We start from the raw sequence: 19,264 nt of genomic DNA, 5'->3' as shown, positions 1-19,264 counted from the left end.
CAAAAAATGTAGTAGCTAGCTGCTGCTGCAAGATAAAATTTTCTGGCGATAAACCAGTTACTAAATGAGCTGTAAAGCCCATGTGTGTAGAATATTTATGTGATTTTGGCATCTTTCTTCTTCTTTCAAATTATTCTGATGGCAAATGTTTACTTGTAGAAAAATGAGAGAACCGGCGCGGCTGTTACTTTGACCCCATTCATTTCATTGAATCTGTGGCACGTATTATTGTCTGCAGCAGTGTCTCTTTTTGAAAACACCGCTTGGGTTCACTGAAGTCACTCATTTCCACATCCTATTAGTTTTTAATGTGATTCTCTGAAATGATTCTTTTGCTTTCTTTTTTATATTTTGGGAAAACAAACACATCCCAGCCCTTTTTGTTTTGTACACTTGTTTCCTCTCACTATCCTACAGGCTTTAAATATGTCTCTGTGATAGAGCGACTAGAATGTTAACATTTTTATGAAAGGCCTGATGTTAGATTCAAACCTCAAAATCAAACTATGCCTTGTCGTTTGACATTTGGATGTAATAGCAGCCTAACACACGCAGGTGAAAGGTGGTTACTTAGCTGGCAGCTCATGCTTGTGATCTCTCGGTCCCAGTTTGTCTGTGCTCTGTTTCTACAGGAAGGAGTAGCATCCCATAATGAGAACATGCAGTACGTGAATCTGGCAGTAAGGGCTTGTGCGCAAAGACAGAAGGCCCTCTGCCACGGCAAACTGACCCGGGACCCAAGAGACACCCGTCCAGCTAAACGGGACTCCAGCGGACAAATAAGAAAGAAGAGAGATTCGACGGGGGATTCTGTGCCCTTCAGCGTTCCCTTTGGGCCACATCTCATCTCTGTGCGCTGTCAGCAAGAGGACTCACCAGAAGCGAGGGAGGTGACCCCTAAAGATCTGCGGTTCAAATCTTCCAGGAACGGAGCGTGCACATCTCAAGAAGACACTGTCAGCTCGGAGGCAGCAGGGAGATCTGAGGCCGCACCTGCTGTCAGACTCCAGCAGGAGAGACGTGAACGTAGCCCCGACTTGACCCAGTGTAGAGCACGTGATTGTGCAGATGAGACGCCAGAGAACTCTTCAGAGGATTGTGAGGTATCCAGACATGCAATAATAACCACTAATGACCTGTTAGACTGCCTGGTGCATCCTGATATCATCGCCCGTGTCACAGAGCTTCTACTGGAAAGACACACAGGGAGCCACAGGACCACTGCACCATCCCAGCTTTAACATTCACCTGCCATACACAATATACAAGTCTCACTGGAGTTTACGGTGATTTAGAGCCGTGAAAAGACCTAAAGATCTTTCGCCGCAGACATTCATCCTCCGAGCTTCCTGTAATGCTTTGGTGTCAGTAAGAAGTGAGGGAGGAAAGATGAAGATTAACGTGGAGTTTCACCCGACTCTTCTTTCTCCTCTCATCTGTCAAGGTCGTCCTGAGATAAACCCCCGGATGCGAGATGTCATGGTCAAAACTAATTGCAATGCGATGACTGACGCCATCGAGTGGCTCTAAACATTTCCTGGTTTTGTTGTCCTGCACATGCTAATACTGTTTGGTTCTTCCAGAGCAAGAAAAATGACCACTTAAATCAATTCAGTATGCTAATAAGCCAAACAATGCAAGATGATATTCCAGGGATGTGAACATTTGTTTCCTGTAAAATGTTTCTCTTGTCATTTAGATGAGCGTTGTCATTGAACAGCCACAGAGCGCTGATCGTAATGGTTTGATGATTAATGAGAGCTGTGTGAGGAGCGCTGAATGAAACGGGTCAGTTTGAATACAGTCTGCCGCCACAGGTCACACATCTCAGAATAGGCAAAGGAGGGGTGTGCATCTACAAATATAATAAATGTCATCTTTTATTTGCTAAATGTCACTTCCTGTCCTTTGTTTTCCTCTAATACGAATTGTGTTTTATACACCCGACCACAGATAATCACAGATTTTAAAATTTCAGTGTAATATAGTGCGATGGAAAATTGTTCTAGTTAAGAAGAATGAAAAAAAGGATGATTTAAAATTTAATCATTAAATTTTCCAACAGCGCAAAAAAAAAAAAAAAGGTTTTAGCATCACAACAGTCTTTTTTACAGAATAGGGAGCAGCATAATTTAAACATTTGACTTGTCACTGTAGAAAAGGCTCAGGTGTTACTAACAACATTAACAATGGCTCTGTTCTATTCGAGTGTCCCGGTGAAGTCATGACAGTGTGACAGTGAACCTGCTTAAACAAAACCAGGACCCCGAAAACCCGGAGCAGCTGAATTTTATTATTTATACCTGTCCTTTTCTTACTGCGACATGTCAAAAATGTCTTCGGTGAGAAAGTTAAGTATTTCCAGGATTGAAAAATACACAATACAATACTGACTTTTTTTTTTTTTTTTTCATACAATTTTTAGATTTCCCACTTGCAGGGCAATAACTGGTTTCAGTTCAACCTTCAAAGACTTGAAACTTTCACAGTGAACTATTTTAAAGTACTGTATGTCAATGCAGTTGCAAGCAGGCACTGTTTTTCTTGGTGATGTATTCAAGGACTCTGTCACAAACTTTGTTTTTTCCAAAACTCAAACCAGAAGATAAGAAAACATTGTGAAGCGAATAATATGGATCTATTCATAACAATCCCCACCTGCAACTGAAGGACCAATAAGGTAAATCACAATAAATGGTATACATAGGTAATACATATGCTGAATTTTTAATTATTGGCTTACGATGTGCCACACCACTAATAACTATTTTCCTTTAATATTATTGTTATAGGCGCACAATGTAAACTTAACCACTTCTCCAACATGTGCTGTCAGACCGTGTAGGTTATAATTACCAGCGTGTGGCTGGTGTTGTCTATATATGTGTGTCATCGTGGCAAAATGTGGTTCTGGAGACACCTAGTGCAGGCGATTTGTGTACTTTTGCAGGTGTGCACATCTGCGGACAGATGTTTGTTAGTGCGACCGGTGTGATCCCATACAAGATGGTCTGTAGTTATTATTCAGCATCGTAGAAAATATATCGTTCCAACATGCAGTTAATACGCAACAAATATATACAGAATACAATATCTGACATTCATTTGTAATAACACTATTGATCATGCTGTGGGAAGTCACACAATATTGTGCCTGTCTTAAACACTATGTCATGTATTCAGTCTGATTTAGGAAAAATTCATTCCTGTTCTCAGCCTTTAAATCTTGAAGTGACTGGAGTGTTAAAGGTTTCAGAGAATACATCGAATGATGTCACAAACAAATACTGCGCTTCCAACCACAAGAAATGTCCCGACAATCACATCTCAGTGCTTCATTTTCACAAAAAGTAGCTTAAAACAAAAACATGACAAGAAACTGAATTAAAAACGGTACCTTCACATGATAGCTGCGTGTCTAACTGATCCAATACTTCACCTTTTGTAGCCAAATCTAATCAGCTGCAGCGAAGACATTGGCGGCACAATTACAATCTGGTGCTCTTCCCCCTTTTGTTCATTTGCACCTCATTAGATTTTTTCTTCATGTTGTCATCATCATCTTCCTCCTTCCCTGAGTCCTCCAGGTAAATCTTGTCCAGCTGATCGGGGTCGACGTAGGTGTAGAAGCAGGACATGATGGAGAAGATGATGAAGACGGCCAACAGCAGGCCGGCAAACAGCAGGAACTCTTTCCACTGTGACGACAAATAGAGTTAGCATGTGAACTGTGCTGGGTGGAGAAAGATTTAGTTCACTGCTGAGGTTTGCTGAACTCTAGAGAAGGAATGTTACAGGCATGTAATGTTTTATAGTAACAGGTTTTAGTAGATGTTTGTTTTATTTAAGACAAAGTCATAAAAAGGCCTTTTTAAGAGTTGAATGTCACATTTTCAGTTGTTACAGTGATTATAAGCAATGCAGGGATTTAAAAAGCTGAGAGTTATAACAAAAAAAAACTACAAAGGAAAAGGAAGTTTTTCACAAATTATAAAAAACAAGACTAGGTCAAAACCTAGAGTATAGCTGGAGCAGCCATGGTCAAATCCTGATTTTATACCTGTGACTGCAACTGACAAAATTACCAAACACATAAATTAAAGTCAAAGACTGAGCTGTGATTTCAGCTATATTTACTTAATAAAGCGATCGCTCGGAGAGAAAGTTAGAAGCGACACAATATCTTTCTTATTTTGTCTCTCACACAGCACGCAGCCTCCGTCTGGGATCCACAATAGTTTAGCCTTTATTTCCCTCAACTCCAGAATGTAACACTTTTATTTGAGGCACGTCTTTATTTCTAACTCCCTCGGCTTGATATGTATAATAGCTCATAGTGGCATTTTAGTACGAAGCCTCGTTTTCAGTCGCCCTCGTTTGCCATGTTAAAGTTACTGCGTTATGTGTTAATATAAACTCAACACTTACCTGTAACCATTTCAAATTTCAGCCATGTGCTAAGTTTATACCCAGTCTTGTCTGAAGAAAGTCTGTAGCTCTAGAATCTAAAATTAGCCACACTGCAAGCTGTAAACACCCCCCTAACAGTGATGAAGCACTTGGCTGACCAGTGGTGGAAATATGATCAGTCAGTCAGACAATCAGTCAGTCAGTCGGGGACATTCCAGATTACAGGGCTGGTCCAGCTGTTGCGGTCCAGCCAAAAAGAAAACACACTTTCTCACTTACCCTTAGAAGGATAGAAACTCATGTATTTTTATTCGCAGCGCTCCAAGGATTCAATACTGACATTTAGAAAATTCGAATTTAACTCTAGGAACTATTTAGAGAGAGTAACCAGGTCATCCACAGTAACTGGATCTGGGAAGATGCACTGCTGATTAATGTTGAAGTTCAAATGAAGTTCATCTTCATTGTCTTGGGGTGCAAAAGATAACTTTGATAGATAAAAACAAAACTGCATGGCTGGATTCCACTGGAGGGAAGTGAGAAATGCGGCTTTTTGAACTGACACTTTACTGTGACTATTTACAACAAGTAATATTTCAGCCTTAAAAGTATTTCATACAAAAGGTCAGTTGACTGTGGTTTCAGTACAGTTTTTAATGTCTCCCATAATGCCCAATGAAATCATACCTGTTCCAGTCCCGCCCCCTCCGCCACGATCAACACGATCACATTCCCAAATGCAACAGTGAGCAGCCAGCCTGCCTGTAGGACTGACTTCATGTTGGCCGGAGCCTGGAGGCAACACAAATCCAGTGTGAGTAAAGAGCAAAGACATCAAGCAGCTTTGGGATCATACAATCTTTAGAGGTTCAGTGAAATGGCATATTACTTCCTAAACGTGACAAAATATTTCTGTTTTGTTATTTGGTGTGGGACATCAAACAGTCTTAAGTCTTAAACCAACAGGATAAAAGTTACAGAGACAAAAGGAGTTTAATTTAACAGAATAGGCACAACTGATTAACTATTGATTCCATGGGATCGTCAAAGGCCTAAACCTCAATCATTTCACTCACACATTCAGTCCCTGTGGGCTTGAATTCTTGAAAATGTGATTATGTTATAATGAATTCCTTTCCAAAAAAAGTATCAAAATGGCCATAGAAAGTTTTCAAACTACTTCAGTAGCATAATGCTATTCTCCACTGTCCATCTGTATGCTCAGTGTGTTTTAAACACTCATTTCTATGGATGTTTTGAAACCTTTTTGCTGAGAAATTTGGCGCCTGTTGGAATTCATTTAACAAAAAAGCCTTGCCTTGCACTGATCCAGGACAGAAAGCGTACAGACTATATAATCAGACGTTCATAGAGTTTCACATGCAGCTGAGTGAAGTATTATAATGTCAAACCTGTGAGTAGGAGAACTCCAGGCCTGTAATGGAGAACATGACCTCTCCAGCAGTTATGAGGACGTACTGGGGGATCTGCCAGGCAATGTGCACATCGTTGGCCTTCACATCTTCCATCCTGTCAGTCACAATTTTACCCAATTTCTGCCAAAGCAACACAGAGGTGATGTCATGAGTATGGAAGACTTTTAAAATCTTTGTATAAAATGCTATTTGCATGACAGGTGTCCTGACCTCAGTGAGTATGACGGTGTAGGAAGCTCCAAAGTCCAGAAGGCCCACGTCAAGATGAGAGCAATTCTCTGTCTGTGGGCTGCACGTGACATCTGAGTATCTACCCGGAGGCAGGAGGTGCATAAAGGATGACATGAATTAGAAAAGAACAAGAACACATGATTTGACTAGTAGCGATCTACACTAAATTAAAAAGTCATATAACACATATTTAAATTATTTAATTGAGGCCTAATTGGGATTTACTTAAATCGCTGCAAAGTGGGAGTTAATGCAGGAATCCATGGTTCTGGAAGTAAAAGTCTTGTTCATTTTCTGCATGAATAACTTTGAACAACAACAACATGAACAACAGATCCTCTTGTTAAATGTAAAGGAAGTAAAGCAAGAATCCTCCAACCGAGACCGCAGTCAAGTCTCTAAACCTCGAGTCTCGAGTTTCAAGTGTTCGAGTCCGAGTCCAAGTCTGAGTCGAGTCTCCGTTATCTGAGTCAGAGTCATCAAGGTCAAGTCTGAGTCGAGTTCCAAGATGGATTCCAGTGCTCCACTCTGGCACAGTCAAAGAGCAGATGCACAAATACAAAAGGTCTACACTGAACACAACTGTCAACATGAGTTGTACTCACTCTCCCCGGTCCACAGTCTTGTTAGCAGACATGCTGTAACCAGAGGGCACGTGGAAGGTCACATCTCCCACCGTCAGGTTTAGAGCTTCTGCTTGTGTGTTGAGGAACCTGTTCAATTTGAATTATAAGAACTCATGATCAAATGTAACCGATTAATCAAGTTGGTCAAGTCGACCTACGAGGAAATTTTTATTTTGAAGCCGAATTACATTCAAATTTAAATTATATTAAATATTTTACCTGAGAAGAGGATTCCCTTCTGTGTCTTTCATTATGAAGTCTTTCACCTGGATGACGAATAAAACACACAATAATATCTGAACTCATTTGTGCTGTTACACTCAGTGCCAATGGGGTTGAATATTATTAATAATCATAAATAATAATTGCCAGGAAAACAGTCAAATCAAACCTGATCGAATCACAACCACAACCAGATCCTTGGGTTTAAATAATACCCAAGGATCTTCACTTTAAATTTTCAATTGTTCCTTATTTAGTCATGAATATTTAATACTATTAAAAAGACTTTGGAACCAATTTTCAGGGGCACTCACGAGTTTGCACCGGATCTCTTTACTTTCGGGGTACAGGATGAGACTGTAGGCCATTTCTTGTTCAAACATCAGGTTACACCTTGAAGTTGTTCCGTCTAAGGTGACTTCGATGATCAGTTCCTTGCTGGACGCCCCCAGTGGAAGCGTTTCATACTCAGGAGGGTCCTGACACAGAGACCAGGGAGTTAATGTTCAGGTTCTTTCACTGCTTGAAAATAATCTCTGACAAAAAGAGAATGAAATACAATATACTAAGCCTTAGATGATTTTTCTCTGTTGAACTAGTTTATTAATATTGTTTAGAGTATAGAACTATATAAACCTCATATTACATATTTCCTTAAATTAAGTTGTAAAATTTAACAGTTGAGCAAAGACAGAAAGAAGCGTCCTAATCTCCAAAATGTTTCTGTCGAACAGCTAGAGGCTCTGACAGTAGCTGGTAAACAACTTTAGCTTCGTGGGTTCATTAAAATGTAAATGCAAACTGTTAAGACAGACAAAACAAGTTTTAAATGTCTCAAGGGTTTTGCCAAAGACAAACACAAACAGCACATTCATCATGAGCCAACTGGCTTTTGTGTGCCTTGTTAATTGCTGTGCTTTTTTTTTTTGGTGTGTGTGTGTGTGTGTGTGTGTGTGTGTGTGTGTGTGTGTGTGTGTGTGTTATGGTACACTGGGTGCTTATAGTTTTATACTGTCCTTTGGATCTTATAAGCTATGTGTCTTTGTGATCCCTGTTTATTCCCTTCATATTTTTATTTTATCTCAGCGGTTAAATAAAGCTAATATTACTGAGTGAAGAGGTGATAAACTCTGCACACACTCTCCCACAAGACAAACACACTCTCACATTCTCAGACCTCTGGTAAATTTAGAGTCTAGACTTGTGTTTGAAATGCAAAAGCAGACAAAAAAAAAAACAGTATGAATTTGAGGAAGGCCTGGTCACTGGGAAATGTCTGCTGCCCTGCGTCCACACGGATAAAAAAAGTTGCTTTTCCCTCCTCCCATGTGATTACCTGACGGCATCGGATGGGGTCTGGAAACAGGTCGCTGCCAGGGATCTTCACACTGACATTACCTTCTACCAGGTTGAAGGCCTGTAGGAGACAGCTCCCTTCAGGTGCAGGATCCACCACAGTTTTCTATCAGATGGAGCGGAAAATTAGTATTATAGAAAGAAATTGCTATTATTGTATTACAAAGACTTATATAGCACTTTTTGTGGTTCACAGAGGTCTCACTTTTTTTGATATATTCAAACATTACATTGGGATTAAAACAGAAGAAATTAAGGATAAATGTAATTGTTCTTACAATACACATACACCTTTTTGTCTGGACCAAAGCGGTGGACCGACTGATGGACCAACATAGAGAACATGCCTGCAAGCTGCCAGCATGATTTCAAATTAACCTCATGAAGACAGCTCTAATTCCAGCTGCCAGCTGCTGAGAGTATGAGACATCAGACAAAAATAAATGGGGGGTGAGGTTGTGACAGTTTGTGTAGTAACCGAACCATGAGGACAGCTCAGTTTCTCCAGGATGTGTAGGATTTGTAGAAGTCAGTCTGTGTGCAGGTGTTTTCATGTGTTGTAGCTGCTCGATCTAAGCGTGTAAGTAAGCAATGGTTTTGGTGAGTGCCTTTTAATCTCTGTAACGAGACGATTCATGATTGCTGCTCATACGCACCACGACGTTCACCTCCACCAGTGCGGCCGCGCAGAAGGCCAGCGCTGCAAAAATCATCCCCGTGGCCATTTTCCTCAGAGGCCTGGAGGGGCAGAGAGAGTCAGTGACAGACAGTCAACACTTTTATATACCCTTCACGACTATAGGCCCAGTGCCTGTTTACTGTTCTGAGAGTCAGGCTTTATCACTTTATAAATCAGTAGTGATTTCCACATCAGTGTCCTCACTGATCTGCCTGATAAGAGACTGCCTCACCACTTGTTTTGACCCAATGCCATCTGTTGCAAATGTGTCTTTTACAGCCTGAGCTATTCTATAAAAAACATGAATAAAATCATAAATTACGAAAGAGCTCTGCACTATTTGTGTGTGTGTGTGTGTGTGCAATCACATTTGAAAGTTGTTTTAGTTCAATTCTTCGGATGAATAAGTGCTGAAATGTGATCACTTATTTTTCAGTAAACTGTGGCAATCCATGGAAAATAAAAGTGCTGTGTGCTCCACATGCATGAATCAGCCACTCATCAGATTTACAATTGTAAATGTACAGTATGTTTGTGTACGTGCGGCGTATTGCTGGGGGATAAATTAAAGGTCACATGGCTCCTTTTCCGAGTTTAAGAGGCTTCTTAAATGCTCATGTCTGCAATAAAGGTGGACGTATCCAAAACAACAGGCTTCCACTCACGTGATGTTGATTCTGCAGAGGGCGACCAGCGGATATATGATGAGGTCAAAGATGGGCACAAAGACGAGAATCAGCAGAGCGTTCAACATCTACAACACCAGGGAAGGAACGAAAACACGCCGTTAAACGACTCCATAAAAAGCTCCGTAAAACTCGTAAAATCATAAAGGTTAAAGTTACACAAGAATAAAGAGACTAACAGGGGCTCTAATTCCATATCACCAGTGATGAGATCGCTGTGATAGACAGCTGTAAAAGTGTTTTCATGAGAATGACAGCATCACTCGCCAAATCAAACATCAGTCGTCTCTAGTGCACTATGGGAAATGTGTTGATGACAACATCCATTTATACCACGGACATGAAAAAATACATGTTTCTGGCTGGATGGCGGGTTCCTCATTTTGAGTATAAACCAGTTATACACTATAGTCCATATGTATTTGGACAGTAACACATTATTGTGTTGCACAGTGGTTCTCAAGGTGGGTTCCAGGGACCTCCAGGGGTCATTGAGGGGGTTTCCTGAAGGTCTCCAGCAAAAAGGGGAGAATTTTATAATATTTAATGTTTTCCATAAGTAACACAATGACAGAATGTAAGAATGTTGGTCATGGGTTTCAAACACTTTCTGTTATAAAATATCTAAAAGCAAAAACCCAATTGGACAAAATCAGGGACAAAATCTTATCACATGGGGGTCTGTGGTCTCATTCGTGTCAGTTTAAGGGTCCTGGATGTGAAAAGGTTTGAGGAGGATCAGAGGACTTGAAGTTAAACAATGACTATGAGGCAACACGGCTGAGCTTTAGGGGTGTTTGAGGGTGTTTTCATCCATGCCAGCACAACTGGACTCTTTTCTTGTCATTGTCAGCCCTCCAGTTTTAGGATGACAATGATCCCACAGCGACAGATAAGGCAAACATTCACATCAGGAAGTACAATGTTCCTGACTGAAGTGACGATGGCTGCAGGGCATCACAGGACAGACGCCCCGTGTCTGCAGATGTCACCGAACATTTACGCATGATGCCTTTATTTAAGTTTATTTTTAACTTGTCCAATTCATTTAGGACTGTGTATAAACAGGCTGATGTGGATGTAAACAGCTTCAATCTAAAGCTCAAGTCAGCCTTTAACCTCGTAGCTATTTTTCTTTAGGACACGGCCACAACCACATACATGTCTTTCGAAAGAGTGTTTTATAACTGAGTGAAGAAAACGTAACCTGCCATCCCATACAGGACATCTTATGATTTTAGCACTTTGAAAAATACACAGCTCGGGTGAGACCATTGTTGGATTTTCAATCCTTATTTTATTCACTTTGGTACAGAGCTATTACATTTTTTTTTTTATAACTCTGTTCTGCAGGACATTGGGTTTAAAATGAATCACTGTCCAAATACTTACAGAATGCAGTGTAGTTTAACCACTGCTCCAAACAAGTTAAACAATGAAAGTATGAGAGTTAACCAGACCCCACACACACACACACACACACACACACACACACACACACACACACACACACACACACACACACACACGCATACGTACACACTTTAAAAAATGCTTCATCACAGCCACTTTGTTTTCTCAGGTTACTGGGCATGTTGCAGTATAAGTGAGATTGTACTAAGAGGCTTTTTTTTAAATAAAATTTGGAAAAGAATGAACTTTGACCCCTCATCATGAAGCTTCAATGAAGAGTTGGATGAAACTGATACAGAATATATTAGATATAGTCGGGGAAGAACTGGAGTTTAAGACGTTCAATCTTCTTTATTGTTCTCTTGTCATACATCGTTGCTTATGGACACAAAAACTAGATCCCACTGAGAAGAGGTGGAGCTGCACATACCTGCATCTGGTCGGGCTGAACATTGAAGGAATCTCCCTGTAATAAAACAACATCAATTGATCTGAGCAGGACAGCCACTTAAACTTTAACTTCGTAAATCTAAACCTGATAATAAGGCCATAAACTGATGGCATTTACTGAAATAAAGTGGCCGATCGTTACGAAGATCTGTTTTACAGGACCCACAAACTGATATCAAAGTGCAATAATAAAAGATGTTATCAGCTTTTTTCAACAGTGTTATTTCATGGAAGGAAACTCTTACAAAAGCCATGTTCATCCTCGTGGCTTGAAGTGTCCAACGGGAACCCTGCAACAGCGAAGAACACTGATTGTTAGTGTGTTTTCAGGCAACAACATGAACCGACTCGTTTTGTTTGTTTTCCTGACGAGGAACATTTGACTCACCTCCCGAGGAAGACGTGTGTTTGTTTTGACAGTTAGTTTAAGTTTTGAGTGAAGAACGAGTTCGGGGAGAATGAAATTCAGGAATGTTGATTGTGGCTTTGAGGCTTTCCATAATCAGAAGGTTGAGTTGAGTGTTGGCCAGAGTTGATAACAGATAGTTAAGGGACTGAATAAGAGAGCTATGACACCATGACCTTGACCTTGTGCTGACTGAGAAAAATGGTCACGTATGAACACAGTCAACAGGAACTGAACATGATACTTGATTCAACACTTAAAAACTCTTCATACTTTTTTTTTTACCAGTAAAATTAATCCGCCATCACCAAACCACATACTACACACTAAGAATAACAAAATAAAGCTCCCCTACGTCTCCAAATGTGTATGTGATTATAGCATCATTGACATTATTCTGAGGGCATTAAACTCTGTTCTTGCTTCTTATTTTTAAGGCCACAGTTTGACATTTTGGCAAATACGTTTAAAATCACATCAGCTGGCAGCCTGTTAGCTTAGCTCGGCATAAAGACTGGGAAGAGCTGTTGGACACAGCTGAACTATTGATCACATTAACATGACTCTTGATAAGTTGATAAGTCGCTTGTCTTCACGTACCTGCTGATCGAACAGAGCCCAGAACATCGGCAGCGGGATGTAGAGCACCAAAACCCGCAGCACCATCTTAATCTCCTGGATCAGACGCTTCTGTTAACACAAACCCGCACACCGGATGGATTATCGATACACCGAAAAACACCAACACAAACGCTCTTTTTTTGACCTTTCCAACGAAATTGTCAGGAAAAGTCCTTTTGTTACCGAGTACTTGTCCTCAGCCCAGTCCAGCCAGTGCTTCCTCTGGGGTTCATACTTCGCCCTCCTCCAGCGGTTTCTGATGGCAAACTGCACGCCAAAAGTAAATACCAGAGACAAAGGCAGAAACAGTGTAATTCATACCATTATTACGGCACAAAATGAATCTTTATAGTAAATAAACTTCAATAAATCATCTGATACGACTGGGGACAACCGGCCAGATTACTCACTCCAATGCAATTGCAGACTTCCAACAGGATGTTTCCCTGGGGAGGGTTCTTCTTGTACATCCCGCTGCCGACTATGAACACAACTACACAAGATGGATGAGGAGTTAGACTACAACTGGAGAAGTGAAGAAAAACTGTTTATGTTGGAAATGGATCAGCTGTTGTGCAAACAGTTTCTCCATTTGCCTCATATCAGCGCATAGTAATAACTCCACAGATTAAGCTGAGGTACGGTGCAGACAAAAGAGCAGAATTTAGCAGTAGTTTACCTTTTAAGGAAGTGTTTGCCCCTTTACACTGCCTTGAAAAAAAGGGGGTTCGGGGGTAATAAATTCTCACATGTTGTAAACACACTTCAGGCCTCTAAACGCTGAAGCCCCTCTCTCAAACTCGTCGCTGTGATCTGTGCACGGCCCCTCCAGTAGTAAAAGCACGGTTTGTTTTCACAGCGAGCGGGGCGAGCGAGCATGAATCACACACAAGGATCAGAGGTGACGGGGGATTCAGAGGCAGAGACAACTGACTGTCAGGACGTATGCTGAGGGGCTTTAATCAACAGGAAGCCCGGCCCATCAAAAGCCGGACTTCATACTGTACAAACATGTTCTCAGCATGCAGATCGCAGCCTGAACCGAGCTTAGACTCTGAAATGTGACAGTTAATTCAGACACTGATGGTTAAAATATTCAAATTAGGGCATCGCACTGCAGCCTGGTGTTTTTATTCATTTCCTGGAGGCAAACATTTTTGTTTCGTTTTATTTTTTTCTGAGAAAAATAAATGTTCTTTGGTGGCAGATTTGCATATTGCATCCATACAGCTTGCATACATTCACAGTAATCACTCCAGCAGCTACAGTATTTAGGGTTTAACTGATTTGATCCAGGACACTGATTGGACGGTAGCAGAGCTCCACTGATATAAACATTATCAGCTGATATTGGCTATAGCATTATCAATACCTCTTTTCACAGATAAGTAGAAACATAAGTGCGTAAATGTGTTATAGGCTGTATATTTTTACCCTCATTCGTCTTGAAGTGTAAAAGAATTTGACCAAACAATCCCAACTCCAGAGCTTTCAACCTCATCACATGGTCTTCATCAGAGGATGAAGTTTGCCAAGTTGTGATAAGAGATGGATCTTGAGATACACCTGTTTGACAACTGAGCAAATCCCACGAGGTGATGAAAACAGTGTGATACAGCTGAAAGCTCCAGAAAAAGCAAGCTGGCATTTTCATGTGTCTCGTTCTGACTAGGAATTATAATGATGTGATTTCCAGTTCAACATTTACTGCCTTCTTGACGTCTCATCTCTTTACTGTTACTCACTTACCGTTTTAATGTTTAGCAGGTCTAACGTTTACCATAGTCACCATCTTAGTTAGCATGCTAACATTAGTTCATTAGCACAAAACACAAAGTACAGAATGTCATTGAGAGTTTTATATAGACACTACTGTGTAGGTGATGTAGGAGACATCTGATTGGATGTTGCAGGTGGATGAAGGCTCACCTAACGCCACGACCATCAGACCCGCAGGAACCCCGAAGGCCAGAGCGTAGCAGTCACCACCGAAACACTGCACATCACCTGCAGGAGCAAATCCAGCATTAACGCCATCAGCGCGCTGATGTCAGTCACACGGTGGACCCGCCAGGTTCCTCAACACTGTGACGGTGAATGCTCACCTCTCAGTATGGGTGTAATCACAGTCGACAGGAGGCTCCCAGCGTTGATTGACATGTAGAAAATGGAGAAGAATTTCTGCCTCTCGCTGACCTGGAGGTGACCAACAACAATCATCAGGGATTTTGTTTTTGCCTGAATCTTTGGTAAATACCAGATTTTGTAACGTGTAAGTCACTGCTGATTTCTGCTGAATCTTTCTTTTTCTTTTTTTCTTAACTCATTTCACAGAGAAGTTAAAAGCTAAACTGCTTTCATTTATTCCAACTACAGAGGGAAGTGCGGCGCCTCACGTTCTCCTCGTCAAACTGGTCTCCTCCAAACGCTGACACGCAGGGTTTGATTCCTCCGGTGCCGAAGGCTATGAATATCAGACCGACCATGGACAGAGCACTGCAACACAAACACACAGCTAATGCAGCTGGAATGGATATGGATATCAAGTGTCTATTCCCTCTAGCACTGAAAAGTCAAAGTCAAATCAAAGTCAACAAGCAAAAATGTGAAATATTTGCTGATTCCACTTTTCTTTTGGGTTTTTTTCTGTTTTATTTAATTGTAAATTAAACATCTTTGGACACTGACACTGATTCACTGCCCGCACCTCTGATATGCTGAGTGATTCAAAGTGAAATAAAAAAGGCTCAACCTGATGACAGACACCTCCAGCAGCACTGCCCTGTGGCCGTGGCTGCTCTGTATCAGCTGCAGATAACTTACATGTGCATGTTGTTGTTTCCCACAGTGGGAATGGCTCCGACCGACTTGACCACATGGCCGATCACATAGACAATGGAGAGGTAGATGATGGTCCTGTTGGGAGCAAACTGTGATTATGTGCATTCAGAGCTGCACTCTTGTTATTATACAAGATCCGTGTGTATGTTTGGTCGGAGTGATTCATCTCCACTAAGACGCTGTGTTACAGAATTTAAACAAAGCTCCCGGGTTGAATGACGTATTGCAAACAGACGCAAAATCTCAAAAGCTCTGCACATAAAAGTAAAAACTATTCGCATGGCTTGGTATCACTGTGTTTAGTGAATTCGGGTGAGTTCATTTGGGGATGAAGGAGACGGGGGACTCACTTGAATTTTCCGAGCCAGGAGTCAGCGATGAGAGCTCCCAGTAAGGGCGTGAAATAGCAGAGGCTGCTGAAGGCGTGGTAGACGGCGGTGGAGAGGTCCTTGTCCCAGTGGAGGTAGGTGAGGAAGTAGAGCGTCAGCACCGCTGTCAACAGACACACGAGCATGAGCCCAATGCAAGGGACGGAAACTACCACAAAAAGACTGATCGCTCATTACATGTCAGCAACACCTTGACGACCGCGTATCAAGTTTATCAATCAAACTCCCAGTGTCCCATAATCCATCACTGGTCAAATCATTGTTGTCGATGCATGAAACACATTGTAATGTGTCTGCTTAATGAATATTTCTTACAACTAAATATAAAATCAATCCACTTCATCTGGAACAGACGTGATTTAGCTGCTCAACAGGAAATTGTTTTTCTTGCGTGGCATGTTTACAATTGTGTGTGTGTGTGTGTGTGTGTGTGTGTGTGTGTGAAGCAACAGTAATGTGACAGACATGTGAGAAGAAGTGAGGTCATGTGAGGGGAAGATCCTTATCTTCCATTACAGGCTCTCTGTCATGTTGTTCTGCTGGACTCGCATCCTGTTCGCTGGTTTAACAAGCTGAGCATCGATGATCAATCGACTTTGTGTCAAGGACTTTTCACAGTGAAAAGACCCTAAAGCTACTCTGTCAATGTAGAGTCCTGTTGTTCAGGTCAAATCTATGCTTCCACATGATGTGCAGAAAAAAAACAGAATCTTTTCTTACCTTTCATGCCATAGTAGGAGAAGCGTTCACAGAACTCATTCACCACTATGAAGCAGATGCTGGTCGGGTAATTGGTCCCACATAGTTTCTAGAAGAGGAAAAGTTTGTTCACAGGATGAGAATCAACCACAACTTACAGTATGTACATTATTAAAACAACCCCTCTGACAGTAAATCTATAATCCGTTATCTTATCTCTTTTATCTTGGTCAAATATTTTTTTTAAAACTTGCTGATCCAATCGATGGTTTCACCATCTGACCGAGATTCGATGAGTATTTGGCCGTGGAACGAGAGGAATGTGGCAGATACATACCTCCTGTTAGTCCGGCACTCATAAAATACTCCAGTTAATCATTGTGCAGATATAGAAGTTACACAAAACTTTAAGGCTTCCGATCATGATCATGCAAAAAGTCCAATATATGCTCATATTTCTTGCACAGACAACAAGTAACTGTAACAGATTATCAGTTTTCATCTGTTGTACCTACATTTCTACTGTTTACATTGGTTTTATTGTTGTAATTGTGTATTTGACTGAATTCTAGCTTTACATGTGTATTTTTCATTTTATGCAACTTTATGCTGCTGCTGAAGTAATTTTAATATGAGAAATTATATTTTTAACTTTTAATGACGTCTTTAACTTGCAGTTTTTCTGCAGACAAAGATTTTACTAATGAAGTTTATGCTAAAGAGTTCATATGTGATGCATTGCTACAGATGACACTATCCAACAACACAACACCTGGAAAGAAAGTAGATTCATTTTCTTAGTTACATTACAGAAATTAGGGAGAGTATAATGTGCAGCTTGCTCATGAGCCTTTCTCTTTTTCTTTTCTCTGTTATTTCGTTGTAGTATCTAAAGTGAAAGCTTCTCTTGTTCAATAGTAAATCATTAAAGCTAGTGTTGAAAACATCTGAAAGAGCCTGGCTCTCAAACGGACTGCAAATCCTGGCTGAGTGAATCTATTCGCAGGAATACTGATACTGTGTAAAATATTGACTGTGAAATGAATGAATGTTCCAAATAAAACAAAATGAAATGTCAAACAGATCTAGCTCCGGCTTCGGAGGTGAAGACCTGCTGCTTTTCCTTGTTTTCTATCATCAGTTCAAAATCTTTCAGACGTGATCTTGGGGGTTCCTGGAATTTGTTATGAGCGTTCAACACGTTTCTATTACCTCTGTTATCTCAGCTCAAGTTAATCTAAACATAATTAACAGATTATCCAGCAATGAAAATAATTAATTGCAGTATGTTCACTTATGAATAAATGAAACTTTAAAAAGAAAAAATCCTAACCTGAATATTCTCCCACTTTTAAAACCTGAGCACCGTTTGATGCTAAAATCATTAAGACGTGGATTGTTGGACTTTAACTTGTAATTGGCGGATGCATTGATCCGGCATTGGTGCAGCTCATCGATCCACATACAGTTTCTCTTTGTCATTATGGAAGTCAGTGTTTTCTCTGTCATGCAGACTCAGTTTTCTGAGCCACAACCATGTCTGGCCTCATGTTGCCTCATGTTGAAACACAGAGTTTCACACAGGGAGATGATTTTAAATCAGGGAAAAAGCAGGAAATGATACCGAAAAAAAGTTGGATCAATGCATCCCTGCTTGTCATGGGTTTTATACTGTGGAAATGCTACAAAAAAAAAATTCCCACACCCCTGTAGCGGTAACCAGCTCGTGCACATACAGCGCCTTGGCTCGTGTTTGTCTCGGCTTTGTGACATCCGTCTCTGAGCTCTCTGCCTCCAGCTCCACTACAACGGAGGTGAATGTAATCACTCTCCACAGGGTCTCCACAAAGTAGCTACTTGGCAAATATGGAAATGTGTCGCGACAGAGAAGTGAGTGAACCGCATGCGTGATATGATCACAGCTGCTAAACGGAGCGTGAAGTCTTCCTCTGTCAGTGTCGCTCCAAAAAACAACCTGGAGGATTTCAAAGCAAAAGTGCGCGCACAGATTCTGCAAAGCTTCCTCTAGGGATGACAGGAATCAGTTGCGTGGGGTGAAAAGACAATTTGCTGTCACTATCCGTTCATCAGGATTACTTGTGGCTCTAACATCCCTCGCCTGGAGCCTCTTTCTTTTTTTCTTTTTCTTTTTTTCCTTTTGGATTTTAGATGATGCGCCTGTTGCATCATCCCACCACCAGTTTAATGTAAAGCCTCAGTGAGAAGTGTGTGCAGAGCAAAGATCCTAACTGTCTGACACTGCAACACACGGCATGCAGCGCTTGTCTGACTAAAAAAAAACTTTCACAAATCACTTTTAGAAAGACTTGAAGCGCCCTCCGCTCCCACGTGTCCACGCGTAAGTTCCAGCCAGACTCGGTGCGGTTTTTTTTTTTTTTTTTACACTACGATGGATTGAAATGATTTTTAAAAACTTTTCAACAACCAAAACACACATCTAAACAACTTGAACGACTCAGTCTATGCGCCACAAAAACTTTGCATATATTTACCTTGGTCATGTTGCCTTTAATGTGCTGCAGAGATTTGTGGATGTTTACTGCTGCATCGGGAGATCCTGACTGACATCCAAGTCCGTCCCACTCCTGCTCTGCTCTGCGAACCGACGGCACGAATGTAAAACCTCGATCACTTGTGCTTTTTAAAGCAGACTTAAAAGTTAATATTCCACCATAAAACCCCCCCAACTTGCTGCTTGAGGAACTGCAGTGCGCCTGCACAGACTTCACTTCTTGAGGGAGAGTCTCCAACCAAGACAACAACAAGAAAAAAGAAGAT

The 19,264-nt window shown here is 41.1% G+C and overlaps 2 protein-coding genes across 2 annotated transcripts in view; one reads left to right on the top strand and one right to left on the bottom strand.

Annotated features, from left to right (window-relative positions):
* hspbap1 (hspb associated protein 1) overlaps nucleotides 1-1,892 on the top strand; it is a 13,058-nt gene extending 11,166 nt beyond the window's left edge. The window contains exon 8 of the mRNA XM_023404489.2: nucleotides 633-1,892. Coding sequence (XP_023260257.1) covers nucleotides 633-1,241 — 609 coding nt within the window. The 3' untranslated portion in view covers nucleotides 1,242-1,892. The remainder of the gene's footprint in view (nucleotides 1-632) is intronic.
* slc15a2 (solute carrier family 15 member 2) lies at nucleotides 1,863-19,264 on the bottom strand. Its single transcript, XM_023404488.2, has 22 exons — nucleotides 18,979-19,264; nucleotides 16,487-16,574; nucleotides 15,728-15,869; nucleotides 15,360-15,452; nucleotides 14,933-15,032; nucleotides 14,642-14,732; nucleotides 14,466-14,543; nucleotides 12,947-13,029; nucleotides 12,720-12,803; nucleotides 12,516-12,605; nucleotides 11,755-11,799; nucleotides 11,490-11,525; nucleotides 9,626-9,714; nucleotides 8,938-9,019; nucleotides 8,262-8,387; nucleotides 7,240-7,404; nucleotides 6,923-6,969; nucleotides 6,683-6,790; nucleotides 6,057-6,156; nucleotides 5,823-5,966; nucleotides 5,098-5,202; nucleotides 1,863-3,698 (listed from the first exon to the last, which is right to left on the bottom strand). The coding sequence occupies exons 1-22, from the start codon at nucleotides 18,985-18,987 to the stop codon at nucleotides 3,489-3,491; spliced, it is 2,115 nt and encodes a 704-aa protein (XP_023260256.1). The 5' UTR covers nucleotides 18,988-19,264; the 3' UTR covers nucleotides 1,863-3,488.

Source organism: Seriola lalandi, unplaced genomic scaffold (genome assembly GCF_002814215.2).
Source record: "Seriola lalandi dorsalis isolate HSWRI2012SDOR001 ecotype SW California unplaced genomic scaffold, Sedor1 jcf7180002054245, whole genome shotgun sequence".
NCBI lineage: Eukaryota > Metazoa > Chordata > Actinopteri > Carangiformes > Carangidae > Seriola > Seriola lalandi.
The sequence above is the reverse complement of the archived record's forward strand: the minus strand, read 5'-3'. Positions and strand labels throughout refer to the sequence as shown.

Coding starts and splice junctions, on each gene's coding strand:
- slc15a2 (XM_023404488.2), bottom strand. Junction 12,804..12,946: donor AAGTCTGCAATTGCATTGGA/GTGAGTAATCTG, acceptor TTTGGCGTGCAG/TTTGCCATCAGAAACCGCTG. Junction 6,791..6,922: donor GAAGGGAATCCTCTTCTCAG/GTAAAATATTTA, acceptor CAAATTGAACAG/GTTCCTCAACACACAAGCAG.